Source organism: Oncorhynchus keta, chromosome 24 (assembly GCF_023373465.1).
Source record: "Oncorhynchus keta strain PuntledgeMale-10-30-2019 chromosome 24, Oket_V2, whole genome shotgun sequence".
Lineage (NCBI taxonomy): Eukaryota > Metazoa > Chordata > Actinopteri > Salmoniformes > Salmonidae > Oncorhynchus > Oncorhynchus keta.
This window is the reverse complement of record NC_068444.1, coordinates 21775330-21793565: the sequence shown is the minus strand read 5'-3', so window position 1 is coordinate 21793565 and position 18236 is coordinate 21775330. Positions and strand designations below refer to the sequence as shown.

The 18236-nt window shown below is 43.6% G+C and overlaps 1 protein-coding gene across 2 annotated transcripts in view; it reads right to left on the bottom strand.

Annotated features, from left to right (window-relative positions):
* golga4 (golgin A4) overlaps nt 1-18236 on the bottom strand; it is a 29555-nt gene that overhangs the window by 6487 nt on the left and 4832 nt on the right. Inside the window, exons 5-15 of one of the 2 annotated variants that reach the window (XM_052477966.1) lie at nt 16164-16311; nt 15903-16081; nt 15338-15436; nt 14963-15118; nt 10751-14760; nt 10397-10518; nt 9524-9654; nt 8071-8160; nt 5068-5157; nt 4143-4218; nt 272-352 (exon numbers count right to left, since the gene is read on the bottom strand). In XM_052477966.1, coding sequence (XP_052333926.1) covers nt 272-352; nt 4143-4218; nt 5068-5157; nt 8071-8160; nt 9524-9654; nt 10397-10518; nt 10751-14760; nt 14963-15118; nt 15338-15436; nt 15903-16081; nt 16164-16311 — 5182 coding nt within the window. The remainder of the gene's footprint in view (nt 1-271; nt 353-4142; nt 4219-5067; nt 5158-8070; nt 8161-9523; nt 9655-10396; nt 10519-10750; nt 14761-14962; nt 15119-15337; nt 15437-15902; nt 16082-16163; nt 16312-18236) is intronic. The other variant, XM_035801074.2, reaches the window with a different exon arrangement.

Genomic DNA, 18236 nt, shown 5'->3' with positions numbered 1-18236 from the left:
CTTAAAGTGGTCCTATGGACAGATCCCCCAATCTCCGCTGTGGAGCTTTGCAGCTCCTTCATGGTTATCTTTGGTCTCTTTGTTGCCTCTGATTAATGCCCTCCTAGCTTGGTCTGTGAGTTTTGGTCAGCAGCCCTCTTTTGCCAGGTTTGTTGTGGTGCCATATTATTTCCATTTTTTAATACAAGGTGCTCCGTGGAATGTTCAAAGTTTCAAATATTTTTTTATAACCCAACCATGATCTGTACTTCTCCACAACTTTGTCCCTGACCTGTTTGGAGAGCTTCTTGGTCTTCATGGTGCCGCTTGCTTGTTGGTGCCCCTTGCTTAGTGGTGTTGCAGATTCTGGGGCCTTTCAGAACAGGTTTATATACACACTGAGATCATGTCACAAATTGCACACAGGTGGACTTTACTTACCTAATTATGTGACATCTGAAGGTAATTGGTTGCACCAGATCTTATTTAGAGGCTTCATAGCAAAGGGGTGAATACATATGCATGCAACACTTTTCAATTTATGAAGTTATTTTTTTCATTTCACTTCACAAATTTGGATTCTTTTGTGTATGTCCATTACATGAAATTCAAATAAAAACAGATTGTAATACAACAAAATAGGAAAAATGCCTAGGGGGTGAATCATTGTGTGTAACAACTTGGAGCTGTGCAAAGAATTTCCTCTGTAAGTACAATATGTTCCATAGAGATGTTGGGGCCAGCATCTGAACATGATAGAGATGGCCTTGAGGTTGAAAGGTAAAGGGTTAGGAAAGGGAAAGGTAGGAAAGAAAGGCATGATGAAGAGAAGAGGTTGCGCAAAATAGCCTTTGATCATCAGGCGTGGAGAAACGGCCTGGCTAATAAATCCTTTGCGCCCTCTGACCTCCTGACCTTCAATCACTGGGCAGGGTACCCCAGCTGAACCCACAGAAGAGTAACACTAAAACAGGGGGCTGAGGACCCACCCTACACAACATAGCAGCGAGTCCCTCTACCTGGAACCACTCCTCATTAACCTCTTGACCAGGAGCCATTATTCTAAGGTAGTTTCTAAACTAACTATAATTGCTTGGAAATTGTTTTCACATTGTTCCTTTTTAGCACATTACCAACAACTATGGCTGAGTACAGCTCAGCGGTGTTATCAGGGTTTCACAGTGTTCAAGACAGCAGAAGCCATATTTAGATGGTGTTAATATATGCCAAGGCCGTCAACAGTGGTGTGAGTGAGTCACTGGACCAGCAGGCTTCTCTGCAGCTAGAATAGAGAAGCTATGGAATATGAAGTAATGGGGTAAGCATAAAGGGAAGAGGTTAGGATGTGACCTGGCCAAGAGGGTTGTTCAAACACGGAGGACAAAAAGAGTGGACCCCAGGTGTCTCGGGTTGGAGAGAGCATTTGATATTGAGTGGTGAAACTTCAGGCCAGGAGGCACGGGGATAGGCCAGGGAGGCCAGGCCGTGTGCTGTGCGTTAGGGGTTTTTGCGTGGGAAACAAGACTGCAGCCTGCAAAAGCCATTATGTCCTGGGATTAATTTTCACCTGGTTCCCCACCTCCTCATCCCACTTTCCCTTCCGACAGCCGATTCTCTTTATTACGCCAGCAGGGAAGGTCCATGAAGAGGCTAGAATTTAGTTTGACAGTCCCGCCTTCCTCTACCCTATCCTCCCCTCTCCTCCACACCCTCTCTCAAAACCCCTGCGTCCCATGTCACATATTTGTTATCCATGTTCAACGGTGCGTGCCGTGTGTGTGTGTTCGCAGATTGACTTGACAGATTAATAGCAGTGATGTTAGAGGTACTATTCTCCCACAGAGTCAGCAGCACAGCTGGGATTACATGTGTGGACAAGTCAAACTATCACTCACACGCAGCACATATTACTACAATCAATAACATGCCCAGTCTCTGGCATCGTTTAGTTTAGACTGGCTTGAACATGTTTACATTTATCTCCTAAATAAGGAAGACAGGTGCATTTCCTTCCCTTCCATTGGCATATGACATCAATTCATACCAAGGTTTCCATATGGAAAATGTGGCGCTGGACATTTCACCGGCAACATTTTAATTTACCGGACATTTGAGAAATCTGTAGGACGCACATACACTGGGTGCATAACCTGATTAGGGTGTCCACCCACGGTGCTCAGAATGACAGAAATCACATTTAGATTATGGTAATTCATATGAACAGACCATACAAGTCGAGGATGCAACGATGTGCGTATCTTCTTACCAAACTCTGATGTGCACTTCAAACATGTTAAAATAACTGCCACATTTACTTTCCTCAGCCAAGATGAGTATCGAACAGCACTAGCCTATGTCAACCTACCAGCCCCCATAGTAGAAAAGTTTACCTATTATATTGGTCAGCTTGTCGAGAAACAGCCTATTGCAAACAGACTCGAGGACAGTTGTGGGAAGACAGAGCCCAAATGCATACAACAACGAGGCCTAGGCTACACAAAAAACCCAGTTAAAAAGCAATGAGTCTGATGCAACATATCAGAATGTTTGGCTTAAAATGTTGATAAACTAGTATTTCAGTTCATATTACATTATAAGCGCACAAGGCAGTAGGATACGTGGGTATGTTCATTCCATAATGCAATTAGCTGGAAAACACTGTTGTCAAAAGCGCACCACAGTTTCATGTGACAGTGATGAAAATATCCATTAGAAATGGAGAAAAAGAGATCTAATAGGCTACTTTGAAGCAAGGTAAGACATGCCTCATATGTATTAAAATATTCAGGTTTCAAACGAAGTATGTTTTCAAAATGCATAACCTACTGCCTCCAGCTCATTGCAAAGTGGTGTGTGACATGCTGATGAAGCCTGCCTTCTGTTGCCGTTTGAGATGCTGCAGTAGCAGCTCTCGCACTGTGACAGATTCTCTGCTCTGTATCTATCTGTATGCTGTACGGGTGTGAAAAATAAGATACATAGCCAAAATGGCAAACTTTACCGTTGGTGGAGGATTAAAAAGGTCTGGGGCTGTTTTTCATGGTTCAGGCTAGGCTCCTTATTTCCAATGAAGAGAAATCTTAACGCTACAGCATACAATGACATTCTAAAAAAGACATTTTAGTTGTGTCTGTGCCTCCAACTTTGTGGTAGGCCCTTAGCTGTTTCAGCATGACAATACCTCCGTGCACAAAGCAAGGTCCATACAGAAATGGTTTGTCGAGATCCGTGTGGAAGAACTTGACTGGCCTGAACAGAGCCCTGACCTCAACCCTATCGAACACCTTTGGGATGAATAGGAACGTCGATTGCGAGCCAGGCCCAATCACCCAACATCAGTGCCCAACCGCACTAATGTTCCAACATCTAGTGGAAAGCCTTCACCGATGAGTGGAGGCTGTTATAGCAGCAAAGGGGGGACCAACTCCATATTAATGCCCATGACTTTGGATTGAGATGTTCAACGAGCAGATGTTCACATACTTTTGGTCTTGTAGTGTATTTGTTTTATTTTACCTGGTAAGTTGACTGAGAACACATTCTTAATTACAGTTAGTTACAGGGGTTAGAGAAGAGGTATGAATGAGCCAATTGGAATCTGGGGATGATTAGGTGGCCATGGTTGTACGAGGGCCCGATTGGGAATTTAGCCAGTACACCGGGGTTAACGCGCCTACTCTTACGAAAAGTGCTATGGGCTCTTTAGTGAACACAGAGTCAGGATTTAACGTCCCATCCGAAAGACGGCAGCCTACACAGGGCAATGTCCCCAATCACTGCCCTGGGGCATTGGACCAGAGGAAAGAATCCCTCTGTTATATAGATGCTTATATGTAAAGTAGTATAGATGTTTTATATAAATGTTATTATAAACTGGGTGTTTCAAGCCCTGAATGCTGATTGGCTGACAGCCATGGTATAGCAGACCGGTATGACAAAACATTTATTTTTACTGCTCTAATTACGTTGATAACCAGTTTACAACAGCAATAAGGCACATCGGGGGCTTGTGATATATGGCCAATATACCACGGCTAAGGGCTGTGTCCAGGCACCCTGCTTTGCGTTGGGCCGAAGAACAGCCCCTAGTCGTGGTATATTGACTATATACCACATCACTTCGGGCCTTATTACTTAAATATAGATGTTTAAGTTAACATTACCTTTGAACGTGCTCCCCATATGAGTCAACACTGAGTTCTTGTGGGCACATCTCATTTTGTCCTCCAGTGAGTGGATCTAGAAGGGGAAAAGTACATTAGAAAAAAGCACAAAATCGACAAAAGGGATTCCTTTTTTGGGAACACTTTAATTAAAGTCTGCAAGTGTAAAGCATTATACATGCTTATAACAAGTTATGAACTGTCATACCTACATGCTTAGTAAAGTGTTACCATTTTATTCAAGTGGTTGTGTTCTTTTAAATTACTTGTACTGAACAGTTTGTGGGAGATAAATAGCAATATACTGGCCTGCTATGGTCATCCAGGGGTTAGTTTATTTGGAGAACGATCAGTCCACACAATGTGTGAGAGAAACAGTGTGTGTGTGTGTGTGTGTGTGTGTGTGTGTGTGTGTGTGTGTAACAGTGGGAAGGGGCAGGGTAATTGTTTATAAGGTTACAGCAAGAATAAACAGATGTTCCATGTAATGAACTTAATCCAAAGAGATAGACTAACAGTCAGATAGGATGGCCGGAGGGTGAAAGAGTCCTGGAAAGGAAGAGAGGAATACAGTGGTGTGGAATGAGGGATGTACTGTACCGTAGAGAGACAGAGACTGAAAGACCAAGGTCAACTGATGCCCTTTTCCCACTACTGAGCCAAGCTGTACTGTGCTGGCCATATATCATCATCATAGTTGCTGGAACCATAATGGAAAGGTAGCCTAGCGGTAAAGAGTATTGGGCCAGTAACCAAAAGGTTGCTGGTTTGAATCCCCGAGCTGACTAGGTGAAAAATCTGTCGATGTGCATTTGAGCAAGGCACTGAACCCTAATAAGAGCTGGATAATTTTTTAAAGAAAGAACAAAAAAAACATCCAAGCCAGAAGAGTACGGTTATGCTTGGCACCACCTGTGACACTCACCCTGTCAACAAACTGCTGCTCCTTCAACCTGGCCTCACTGAGCAGGGTGGTCTTCTCAGCTAGCTGGGCCTGCAGCTCCTCCACACCCATCTGAACCAATACCACTCAATCATCAATAACAGACATGAGCAACAAATCAATAGCGACAAAGAAACTGTAGGTCTAGTTTTGGACGTTCCTCCTAAATGGGAAATGGTTTGAACATTGTTTCAGAGCTCTCCTGAACAGAGATTCCAATCTCAATGTGATTAACCTGAAAGATGGAGAAAGAAAATAAATGTCACTTTTATAGGAGCATCATGTGAGTGCTCTATTTCACAGCGTCTGTAAAGCATAGAGACAGAGCGACTGACCTGACATCTACATGAGTAGAGTGGCCGGTTGAGGCCCTGAATAAGGGTAGTCCTTCCTGAGTGTAACCCCATACAATCCCCACAAAGATATTACATCAGCTTGGAAATATGCAACAGCGAGGTGAACGAAAAAAGAGCTGCACTTCATTGTGTGTGTATATGGGGGAGTGTGTCCTGTGTGTGTGTGTAGGTGTGCGTGCGTGCAAGCTGATAATGTCTGTGTAGAGTGTGTGATGTGGTGAATGTGTTCTGGCATGTGAATGTGTGACTGAGCGTGGGTGTTAGTCTGAGGGTCTCTCTACACAACAACACATGAGTATTAATTTGCCCTCTCCTCCTGCCTTTCTACCTCTCTCTCTAGATCCCTGTCCTTTTTAAAGCATACATCTGCCGTCCAGAGAATGACTACGTCCCAAATAGCACCCTACTACACATATAGAGCACTACTTATAGGGAATAGAGTGCCATTTCTGACACAGAAGATTAACTGGGAACAGGGATGGAGGGTGGAATGTGTGTACCAGACCTGGGTTTGAATAATATTTAACATTCACATACTTTATCTGGGCTTGATTGAGCTTGCCTGGCGAAATGGAACCCATAGAATACTCACAAAGCCTCTGCCCTTCTGGCTCTCCAGGCAGTATTTTGAATAGTATTTGAACATAGGTCTGGATGGAGGAATAAAGAGGGGGTGTACTGCCTCTTTAAACCTGTTTTCCAAAAGAGAACACTACCCAGTCTGATACAAGAAATCCTCAGATCATCCAGTTAGCTCTGGAGACCAGCCACCTTACTAATAGAACCCATCGCCTGATAACAGCAAAATATGTAAGCCACACCCTTTGACAATTGCCTTGAATGTCTTTAAAGTTCCTGTTGTTAACACACACAGACAAACACATTTTTACTCCACAACAAACCAGAAGATAGCTGACACTAACTGTTAAGCTCGTAAACTCTGAACTTTTGGAAAAATAAAAAATAATTATGAGAGCCAGAGAGCCAGAGAGCCAGACAGACAGACAGACAGACAGACAGACAGACAGACAGACAGACAGAGAGAGAGAGACAGAGAGACAGAGAGAGACAGAGAGAGAGAGAGAGAGAGAGAGAGAGACTAGGCTTTTCTTGGCTTTCCACACTGAACCGGTAATCTTTCCTCCATCAGACACATAGGTGTTTCAAATACAGGCCCACGGAGAGGCAGGATGAAGTAAAATGACCGCTTGTGCAGAGGTGTGTGTGGTTGAGTCTCTTTTGTGAGCGGGATGAGCAGGAAGCTGTATTAATGTATTGCTTCAACAGAATCCCATTCTATATGTCATCCAGCCAAGCGAAGCCTCCAGGGCTATATGGGTTTCCCAAAAAGTCAACCTATTCCCTTCATAGTGCACTACTTTTGATCAGGGCATAGAAGGCTCTAGTCAAAAGTAGTGCACTAAATAGGAAATACGGTGAAATTTGAGACACACAGTCAGTGGGAAAATACCACAGATATGGCAACCTCTTTTGACATCCTGTGTGCGGGGGTAAATTAAATACAGTATGAATAAACCGGTAAACCTGTAGCGATGGGGCGGCGGTAGCCTCAAAGTTAAGAGAGAAGGGCCAGTAACCGGATGGTTGCCGTTTTGAGTCTCAGGGCTGACGGGAGAAATCTGGCAGGAGTGAGCCAAGCAACCAGTGGGTGGTGGCAGTTAATTCCCAAACTGCTCTGTGGCTAACCCTGTGCCGCTAGTTGTGCTCCTCGCTAGGGATGTGACAAATGGAACCTTTTCTTAATGTTTAAACTGACATTTTGTTATTGGTTTTCCATCAAAACAAGAAGAAAATGCATACAATTCCATGTGAATTCACAATGCAGATGGTCTACATTGCACTTCCTACAGAGAGAAAATTATAAAATTTATGCTGCTGGTGCTCTTGCTTTTCACAAGAGTGGCTCGTGTAGCTTGTTGTTGTCATCCAATCAAAAGTCATCAAACCGGCACTAGGCTATAGTCAGAGCTAGAGCCTCTGTGTGGCAAGCTATTAGGCGATATCTAACTAAAGGTTAAATGAGAAGGACATGCAACAAGCCCAAAAGTCAACATTACTTAATAATCCGAATGGAGTTGTTACTGTAGGATTCGAAAGGGGAGGGAGTGCACAGTTCAAATTATGTAGTCTCAACTATTCTAGCTAACGTTAGCTAGCTTAACTACTCTCGGTTTGATGCAGTCAAGGCCAGTACTATGTAATCAGATGAGATGATACATAACTAGCAATAAGTTAGTCTACCAGCGCGAGTCGACTTGGTTGTCATCTCTCTCTCCCTCCCTGCGTCACTCTCACGTGAGCTGCTGCTCTGCTTCGAGCCGCTCACTCTCCCTCATTATAAAGTAGCTAAAAAATATATTTTGTTCCAGCAATGTTCCAGCATTGTTCCAGCATTGTTGCGTTAGGTATTTGTTTAATTTTCCCCTTTATGTTGATGATCAGGACTTGTTAGTGGTAGTTTTGTAATAACTGCACTGTGATTTTAATTTTGTGATTTTTCAGGCATTTTTTCCCCTTAACATCAAGGATGCCAATTTGTTTAAAAGTTTTAACCCCTACTCCTAGCTTCACCCAATAAACATGTACAGTATGAACTGAGATACCGTACCTCTCCACTGCCGCTGTGGGTCCTTGCCTGCAGGTCCTCCAGCTCTTTCTGTACCTGCCACACTCTGTCCCCCATCTCCACCTCTCGACTCTGCCGGGAAGAACAGGACAACCACGGCCCAGTCATTTCCTTTCTTAGAAAATACAGTAGCTCTGTACTCAAAAAGTACAGTAATTTCAAATAACTTTCCCCTATTATTTTAGTGTATTTCTATGTATTTTTCTATGTTTTTTGCCTGCACTTTTTTTCCATTTATTTATTTGATCAGCAAACAAACATTTCAGCTAAAAGCCTTCAGTGTGTGTTTCATCTCTATATAGTCTGCTATCACAACTGCACAGTATTGTCAGTCAGTCAAATACCAAGTGCTACTCTACTTAAGGCCTCCCTACTTTCATTGTCTGGAGACAGTGATGAATGAGAGAAGACAGCTTTTATTGTAGTTTACTTAACTGAGCAGAGCAGACTATCCCTCTATAGTAATTTAGTCTAGTTTCAAATGTAAATCACTTAACAGACTGTCAGAAGGTACACACACACACACACACACAGTCTAGTAGTCTTTAATGTAAATCATTCAGCAGACACTACAGCCAGAAGGTATCTCTGGGGGACTGATTGAAGGGAGGAGGTTCCATGTCAGTAACAGTTTCCGGATGATGGGTGGAGTACATGTCCTTTTCTAATAAAGCTCAAAGTTGAAAAATATGTCAGGAACTGATAGGAGTGTCTGGATGTCATGTTCTGTCCATCGTTCGTATGTGTTTTCCTTGTTTTAGTGTTGGTCAGGACGTGAGCTGGGTGGGCATTCTATGTTGTGTGTCTGGTTTGTCTATTTCTATGTTTGGCCTGATATGGTTCTCAATCAGAGGCAGGTGTTAGTCATTGTCTCTGATTGGGAACCATATTTAGGTAGCCTGTTTTGTGTTGGGTTTTGTGGGTGATTGTTCCTGTCTCTGTGTTTGCACCAGATAGGACTGTTTAGGTTTTCACTTTTCTTGTTTTGTATAGTCTGTTCATGTATAGTCATCTTTATTAAAAACATGAATAACCACCACGCTGCATTTTGGTCCGCCTCTCTTTCACCAGAAGAAAACCCTTACACTGGACTAGTGACCAGTATCACAATACTATTCGAATCACGGCGTGGAAACAAAACACAAGTGGACTAATTATTCTGAGGAAAACAGACCCAATGTTGGACCAGTAAATCCTACTTGTAAACTACTTTCTAAAAGCAAACCAGTCAGTCTGTAATGATAGATGTCAATTCATATAACCCTTTACGCTAAAATGGCATTATACCCATGTAGTTACACAGTAATAGCTGTAGTAATATATTTGTAGTTACATTGGAACTGCTATGATTTACATATTGATAGAGTTTAGCAGTAGTTGTTATTAAAAGTGCGAGAGACACATTCATGTGCTATTCATTCATACAGTTCTGTACCTGCAGGACCTGCTCATATCGATGGACTGTTCTGTTTAAGTCGTCATCTTTCTGGGCGATCACCTTCTGCAGCTGATTGGTCTCTTCCCGATGGTTGTCCATAAGCTCCACCTCCACGCTCTGGGCCTTCCCTGATTGGAAGAGAAGAGCGGAGGAGGAAGAGTGCTGATATAGGATCAGTTTGGCCTTTTAGGTTACACCGAATATGATTAAATGGACAGACCTGATCCTAGATCAGATTCAGTACTCAGACAGCTTTTGAATACGGGCCAAGAAACAAATCACGTAGTAGACCTTGAAGTTCACATATTACAAAGCAGTCACTCACTTCCGTTTTGGAATGCAGTGTTAATGACTGGACCACAGTGAAAACATATGGTGATTCTTTCAGACAGAGACAGTTTCCTAATTCAATCATCTCCCAACTCCGTTTCACCCCTATTGTTCTGTCTAAAAAGTCACTCATATTTAAAACTCATTTCATTTTCTCTATTGGAAACACTTCAAATGAATACTACAAGGACCAATTACACATTAATTTATGTGGATTCCATGACAAATGATCAAACAGTGAAGAATTTGCATTGGTGAAGTTTGAGAGTATGGTTAGACTATAAACTAACACCTTAAACCATTTTAGTCACACAAAACAAATTAATTTATAACATATAATGACTTCATATATGCATATTCATTTCGGTGTTTTGGGCATTGACAGTCTAGTAACATAAGTAGTAAGACGCACTTCCGAAAAACTTGAGGTGCTAACTAACTGTAGAAAAGGAAAGCTGCGACTTTCTAAATATTTTTTAAGTTTCAATGGTAATACCTGCCAGTGTCTTATCATGCAATGGCTTGTCAGAAAACTCTCACCAATGGTCTCCTTCAGTGCAGCAGTCATCTCCTGTTCTTTCAAAGCCATCTGTGTGTTGAACTCCCTCATCAGCTGCTTCAGGGACGAGTTCTGCTTCATCTCCAGATCCTCGACCTCAAGCCTGTTCAATGGGGAGAGAAAATGTAAAATACAGTATGGATAGAGAAAGAAAAAACAGGAAGTACCAAAAAGGATGAATAAAAATGGCAATGAAAGCATTTATTTTCTGACCTCAACTGACTACTTTAAATCACTAACTCTAAAACACTTGTGACTGCTGATGTAAAAAGGGCTTTATAAATAATTGTGTTTGTTTGTTTGATTGACTGCACTAAACATTAGGTCAAACTTACTTGAGCTTCTTCTCATTCTCTTGGGCCAACTCTTTCTTCACATACTCCAGATCCTGCTCGTGCTCCCTCCTTAGGGAACGCAAGTCTTTCTGTAGATTCTGCTTCTCCTGCACTGCCTCTGCCAGCTTATTCTGCAGGGACGACAGAGATTCAGCATCCCCATATTCCTGCGTCAGAGAGTGGTTCTCCGTCTCTTTGCCTGCTGTGAGACTCTTGGTTTGCTCTGCAGTGCAATGCTCCACGACCTCCACTGCATTCATACCCTGTTTTTCTAAGCTAGCCAATTCTGTCTTTTGCTGTTCGATCAGTGCAGTCTTCTCAAGCAGAACATCCTTCAGGCAGCTTATTTCAGCCAGAAAGTTTACTTTTTCCACCTCCACTTCCTTAAGATTAATCTTAATCTCCTCAAGCCTTGAGAGGGTCTCATTTGCTTTGGTCTCTTCCTGGTTCAAAATATCTCTCTGAAGTGACAATAGCTTTTCCTCGTACATGTTCTTCAAACTCTCCAATAAGCTCTCTTTCTCAAGTCTCTCGACGTTCTGTACTTGCTCAATATGTTTTTCTTGTTCTTCCTTCAGCTTGGCTAGGGCTTCCTCCTGGTTTGAAATGTCTTTCTGAAGTAATGATAGCTTTTCCTCGTAAATGTCCTTCAAACTCTGTAAAGACCTCTCTTTTTCCAGTCTTTCATCACTACGCACTTGCTCAATGCGTTTCTCCTGCTCTTCCGTCATCTTGGCCATGGCTTCCTCAAGGGAATTTTCTTTCTCCTCCAGGGTTTCCACCTGCTGCTTCTTTCTCACTTCATCGATCTTGGCCTCTTCCAACTGTGTTTGAAGGTCTTTGATTGTTTTTCCCTTCTCCTCAAGTTGTGAGGTCAACTGTTTCCGAATCTGGCTGATTTTCTGCTCAGCTTTCTTCTTCAGCTCGGTCACTTTCCCAGCATTGTCTTTTGACAACCTCTCTTCAGCCGCCTTCAGACTCTCCTCTTTGCTCTTGAAAATCTCAGCCTTCGTCTTCTCGATGGCTTCCCTTTGCCACTCCAGCTCTTGTTTCAAAGTTTGGTTCTCCCTCTCCAGGGACTGCAGTTTCTCATCTGTAGCCTGGACTAGATTTACATTCTGGGTTCTGAACTGCTCCTGGGTCTGTTGTAGATGCTCTGTGAGCTCTCGCTTCTCACTCTCCCTGATAATGTGCTGCTGCTTCAGGTCAGCAGTTAGCTGCTCACTCTCTTTTGTCCTGAGGACCAACTGCTCCTCCAGCTCACTGAGCCGGCTGTTGCAGCTCTCCACTTGCAAAGAAAGGGCACTGACTTTCTGCTCCTTTTCACTCAAGGCTTGGTCCATCTCCGACTTGCTGACGGACTGATTATCAATGCTGGCCGTCAGCCTCTGTAAGGCCTCGTTCTTCTCAGAGATCTGTTTCTCCATATCCTCAAGTCTGGTCTGCAGAGACTTGACAGTATTGTGGTTCTGAGAGAACTTGGACTCTGCTTTCGTCTTGAACTCAGTGAGGTTGTTCCTGAGGGTGTCGGCTTGCTCCACTGCAGATTTCTTCTCTTTCTCTAGTCTGTCAATGACCTCCTCCATTTTGCAAACAAGCCTCTGTCTCTCCTCCTTGTGCTGCTGATCAAGCAGTGATATGGCTTCATCCTTCCTCATATGGCTACCTGATAACTGGTTCTTCAAGTCATTTATGATACTCTCCAAGTTGCTGATATGCACAACGTTTGATTTGACATTCTCTGAGATGGTTCGGTTTTCCTCACTGAGCTGTTCAATGCAAATTACTTTTTCTGAGAGAGCTTGAGCGTGATTCTCAGCATCCCTCTGCAGAAACTCCCTCTCAGCAGTTAAGGCTTTGATATCATCTTTGTGTGCATTTAGCTGAACAGTCATTTGCTCCAGTGAACTGCATAGGTTCTTATTCTCCTCTGTCCTCTGATGGAGTTGCTCCTCCAAAGTGCGTATCCTGTCAACCTTGGTAAGGATAACGTTTTTAAGATGTGCTACCTTCTTCTGATTACCCAGAACCCTCTCTTTCAACTCTCTCACTCTGCTCTCGACTCGCTCAGAGAGTTCCTTCGTACCACCTTCGATGCTGGCCTCAATTTCTCTGCAGTAACGCATCAGTTCGTTGCTAATCCCAGTGAACTGCTTCTGCAGTTCTTTTTCCTTGACTTCCAATTGAAGAGAATGCTGTTCAAGCCTCCTCTGAACGGCCTCCCCTTCTTCACCCTTAGAAGCCTCAAGAGCTTGAAGCTGCGTCTCGGTGTCTACAAACCTCTCAGACAGAGCCTTGATCGTCTCTCTTGCCTTCTCCTCAGTCTTGCTCACCTGATCCTGGAAGGAGTTCCTCTCATTCAGAGCCGTGTTTAGATTCCTCTCTATCACCTCTACTTGCTCTTTGAACATTGCCTCAGATTGAGATAAACTCTCCATCTTGACTGCCGCTTCCTTAAGCTCGGCTTGCAGTTTCTGCACAGTGGTCTGTCTCATCACCAACTCCTCCTTCATGTTCTTCACTTCCTGCACAACTTGCTCTTTTTCTTCTTTGGTCTTTCCAAGCTGCTGGGTGACCTCCTCCAATTCCTGTACCTTCTCCTGTAGTATTTGTGTGTGTTTCTCCTGTATTTCCTCTTCCTGTTGTCCCAGCTTTCCCTGCCAATGATGCTCAAGATTTTCCTTCTCTTGCTTATGGACTTCACACATCTTCTCTAGTTCTTCCTTGTGGTTGGCCTCAAGCTGGGACATAGCACTGCTCAGGCCTTCTGAACTTGTCTGAGACTCCAGGACTTTCTCTTTACCTTGCTGTTCCTTCTGCAATAGCTCTGACTCCTTCTTTGCCAGCTCCTTTTTTGAAGATTCCTCAAGTTCCTGAAGCTTCTTCTTGAATTTCTCCTGCATCTCTTTGTTCTTTGTTTTAAATTTCTCCATCTTCGCTTCCTGTGATTTCAACTTGGCTTCCATGTCGGTCTTAATGTTTTCTACCTTCTCACGAGCAGCCTTCTGGTCCTCTAGCTGTTTCTTTAGTTGCTTTTCTTCCTCTTGCTTAGTGTTCAGTTCATCAGTGTAAGATGTATCCTGTTCAGAGAGCTGCTTCTTAGCCTGCTGCAACTGCTTCTCTAGCTCTTCAAGCTCCTGTACCTTTTGTTGAAGAGATTCCTCTTTCTGTTGGCAGTCACTTCGAGTTGTCACCAGTTTTTGCTCTAAATCTATCAACTGACTCTTGCACTGTGAGAGTTCATCTCTGATCTTACGGAGTTGGGCATTAGATTTCTCAAGGCCCTTCTTTTCGGATTGGGCCTGTTTTAAACTCTTCCTAAGCTCCTCTAATTCTTTAACCTTGGCATTCCGGTCTTGAAGAACCATCTCTGATTCTTCATTCAGTCTTTTCTCACAGACAAGGTGAGCCTCAAGCTCCTTCTCTTTCTCCTTCAGCACCAGCATCAACTTGTTGAGTTCTTCTTTTAGCGTCTTTTCCATCCCTCCCAGGGACTGCACATGCTGCAGCTTGATCTCCTCAATATCCACACTGTGCTTGGTCAGCACCTCCTGTAGTCTCTGCTCCAGCTCCTGCCTGGATGACCCACCAGCGGTTTCAACTGCATCCAGTCTCTCCTCAAGAACCTGCTTGCTCCTCAACACCTCCTGGAGCTCAGAGGAAAGGGCTTCCAACTCAGTTTGTTTCACATCAAGCTTCTCCATTGTCTTCTGGTTCATGTCCTCTACATGGGACTGCAACTGGGCCTCTTTCTCCTTCAAGATGGTCTCCACTTCAGTTCTGTGCTTTGCCCTGAACTCCTCCATGGCAGCGTTGTGTTGGGCGAAGGCCTCCTGGTGCAGCTCTACCTTGTGCTTCTCCAGCTCCTCACGGTGCTTCTCCTCTAGTGCAGTCACCTCCTCCTCGTGTTTTCTCCTCAGCTCCTCCATCTGAGTGGAGAGATCATCTGATGCCGGAACTGACCCAGGTTGGGAGTACCTTTCCAGAGAGCTCTCCAGTTCCAGAATTCTCTGTAATGAGATGTGTATTTATTGTATGTTTGCCATAGAATCAACCAACAATGTAAAGCTTCTAGATACATTAGACTATATTATTTGCTGTAGAATCAACAATGTGCAGCATATTTGAATAGAGTAGCTAAACGGCAAAAGATTCTAATTCCAAATATCAATAATGCATTAGTCTTCATGTATTAACTACCCAAGGACTTACAGTTCTGGTGGTCTCCAGCTCCAGAAGTATTTCCTTAGCATTGGTCTCTGCCTCGGTCTCTATGGCAGCCTTCTGCAGCTCTGCATCTTCCAGGGCAAGGGCAGACTGCTGCTCCAACTCCTTGGCAGCCTGGGCCAGCTCCTCTTGACACCGCTCCTAAACCAAACACACAATTCACGTTGAAATCTGCCATATGTAACAAATACATTGGATATCTTACTCAGGACTCTCACAATAAAACAGCAAGACAGTGCCGGAGAAATATTCACATAATATACGTAAACATGTAGCTCAAACAGCTCAAAACTATAGCCGAGTTTGTTTTGCAGTGTATGTGTAGTGGACAAAATACAGTATTAAAAGATATTAACTTACCACGGCCTGGTTGACTCGAGCGCTGAGCTCCTGTTCTTTACTGGCCAGTGCTTCACTATGTAGCTTCTCCATCTCTGCCATCTTCTCCTCTGAGGATTTCTACAACACAAATAGCAACACAATATTACACCTTCAAGTGATTGCAATGATGGGTAAATACAGGTAGTCCTTCGTGGCTCAGTTGGTAAGAGCATGCTGTTGACTATATATGTAGTTATTCAGGGAATTAAGGTCAGAATACAGCGTATGTGTAGACACACCTCCGCCACACCTTTATATCTTAGATCTCCACCCAAACGAATAGCATGCTATTCTCATGCTTAATTTCAAGTCCAGAATACACACAGAGAGAAAAGTGCATAAAAAGGTCATTCTGTTTCATTTATGTGCGCTTAACTCTGTTCGTAATCGGCCCCTTAGTAAATTTACAGGGATTGAAATGGAATTGCCGCCAACCCTGGTCTTGGTACTGGGTGAGTAGTGATTGTGTACTACTGCATGAGTACTGCATAAGTACTGAGTGAGTTTTTCATTAGTATTTTGATGTACAGTAGATGCCCCTCACCTTCATGATGGTTACCACCTCCTGCTTGACCCTGGTGAGCTCCTGCTGCAGACTCCTCCTCTCCTCTTCCCCAACCTGCACTACCTCCTTCACCTGTTCCTCCAGCTGGAGTTGCAGCAGCCTCCGTGCCTCCTCAGCCCTCTGGGCCATGGCCAGAGCCTTCTCTAGCTCCTCAAACCCTGGGGAAGGTGCAAACACACATCGTTGGTTAGATATTGTAAAACTTACCCATTGCTAAAGATGAAGAAGAGATCCACTGACCTGCTTTCTCAGACTTCTCTTTCTGCTCCTGCAGTTCCTCTCTCTGGGCGGCGGCCATCTTGCTTCTGGAGCGGAGCTGGGCGATCTCCTCCTCCTTCATCTCCAGAGTCTCATGCATCTGACGCTTTGTCTCTGCTATGACCATGCCCTGAAGGTACAGCCATGATTGGATTGAATTTATTTTTACTTTCAGAATAAAATAATACATGCTGATATGTGTATGTGATCCCAGAGGATAGCACATTAATGAGCATACTTACACTACATGTCCAAAAGTATGTCGAACACCTCATTCCAAATGAGTTGGTCCCCCCTTTGCTGCTATAACAGCCTCCACACTTCTAGGAAGGCTTTCCACTAGATGTTGGGACATTGCTGTGGGGATTTGCTTCCATTCAGCCACAAGACCATTAGTGATGTCAGGCACTGATATTGGGTGATTAGGTCTGGCTCGCAGTCGGCCAGACCTCTCAAAAGTGTTCGATGGAGTTGAGGTCAGGGCTCTGTGCAGGCAAATTAAGTTCTTCAACACTGATTTCAACAAACCATTTCTGTATGGACCTCGCATTGGTCACGTGAGCATTGTAATGCTGAAACTGGAAAGGGCATTCCCCAAACTGTTGCCACAAAGTTGGAAGCACAGAATCATCTCGAATGCCATTGTACTGTATGCTGTAGCATTAAGATTTCCCTTCACTGGAACTAAGGGACCAAGCACAAACCATGAAAAACAGCCCCAGACCATTATTCCTCCTCCACCAAACTTTACAGTTGGCACTACGCATTGGGGCAGGTAGCGTTCTCCCGGCATCCGCCAAACCCAGATTCGTCCGTATGACTAGCAGATGGTGAAGCGGAATTCATCACTCCAGAGAACCCATTTCCACAGCTCCAGAGTCCAATGGCGGCGAGCTATACATCACTAAAGCCGACGCTTGGCATTGCGAATGGTGATCTTAGGCTTGTGTGAGGCTGCTCAGCCATGGAAACCCATTTCACAAAGCTCCCGACGAACAGTTCTTGTGCTGACGTTGCTTCCAGAGGCAGTTTGGAACTCGGTAGTGAGTGTTGCAACTGAGGACAGACCATTTTTACGCACCACGCACTTCAGCACTCGGTGATCCCCTTCTGTGAGCTTCTGTGGCCTACCACTTGTTGTTGCTCCTAGACGTTCCCACTTCACATTAACAGCCTTTACCGTTGACCGGGGAAGCTCTATATAGAGCTTATATATATATATATATATATATACACACATATATACATACATATATACACACACACACACACATACATACATACACACATATACACACGTATATATACATATACATACATACATACATACATACATACATACATACATATATACATACATACATACATACATACATACATACATACATACATACATACATACATACATACATACATACATACATACATACATACATACATACATACATATATTTCAAATAGGTCCTCAATTATTATTTTTTTATCTGCACTGTTATGGTTGTCTCCTATGTAGTATGTCTTAATCAAACCTAAGTCCCCTAAATTGTTTCCAACAATTATGCTGTGCCTCTAACCCTAACCCATATTCATCAGTGTGACCTCACAAGTCACAGTCTCCACACACACACACACATCTCTTGCAGAGCCAGAGGATAATGGTCAAGCGCAACAATCGTGGATAGAGTGTTTATGTCATCTCTGCACTCAGGGGCATAGCACAAACATGTCTGTCTATATTTCACACATTCACACTAAGCAGAAGTGCGGAAGACATTTTAGGGGCACTCAACATTAGGACCAGAATGGTGGAGGCTGGTGGAAGAAGGGAGCAATCGATGAATGGGGTAATTGTAATGGCTGGAATGAAAGGTATACAACACTTCAAACACCGGGTATCCATGTGTTGCTTTAGGATTCCATTCTTGCCAATACGATGAGCCTGATTTGAAGTGTCACCAGCCTCCACTGACTCAGAAGCTTAAAAGGGAGCTTCAATCAAGATATATGACCAACCTTAAAAAGGAAAGTTAACTGACAGTTTCAGCTTATTACCTA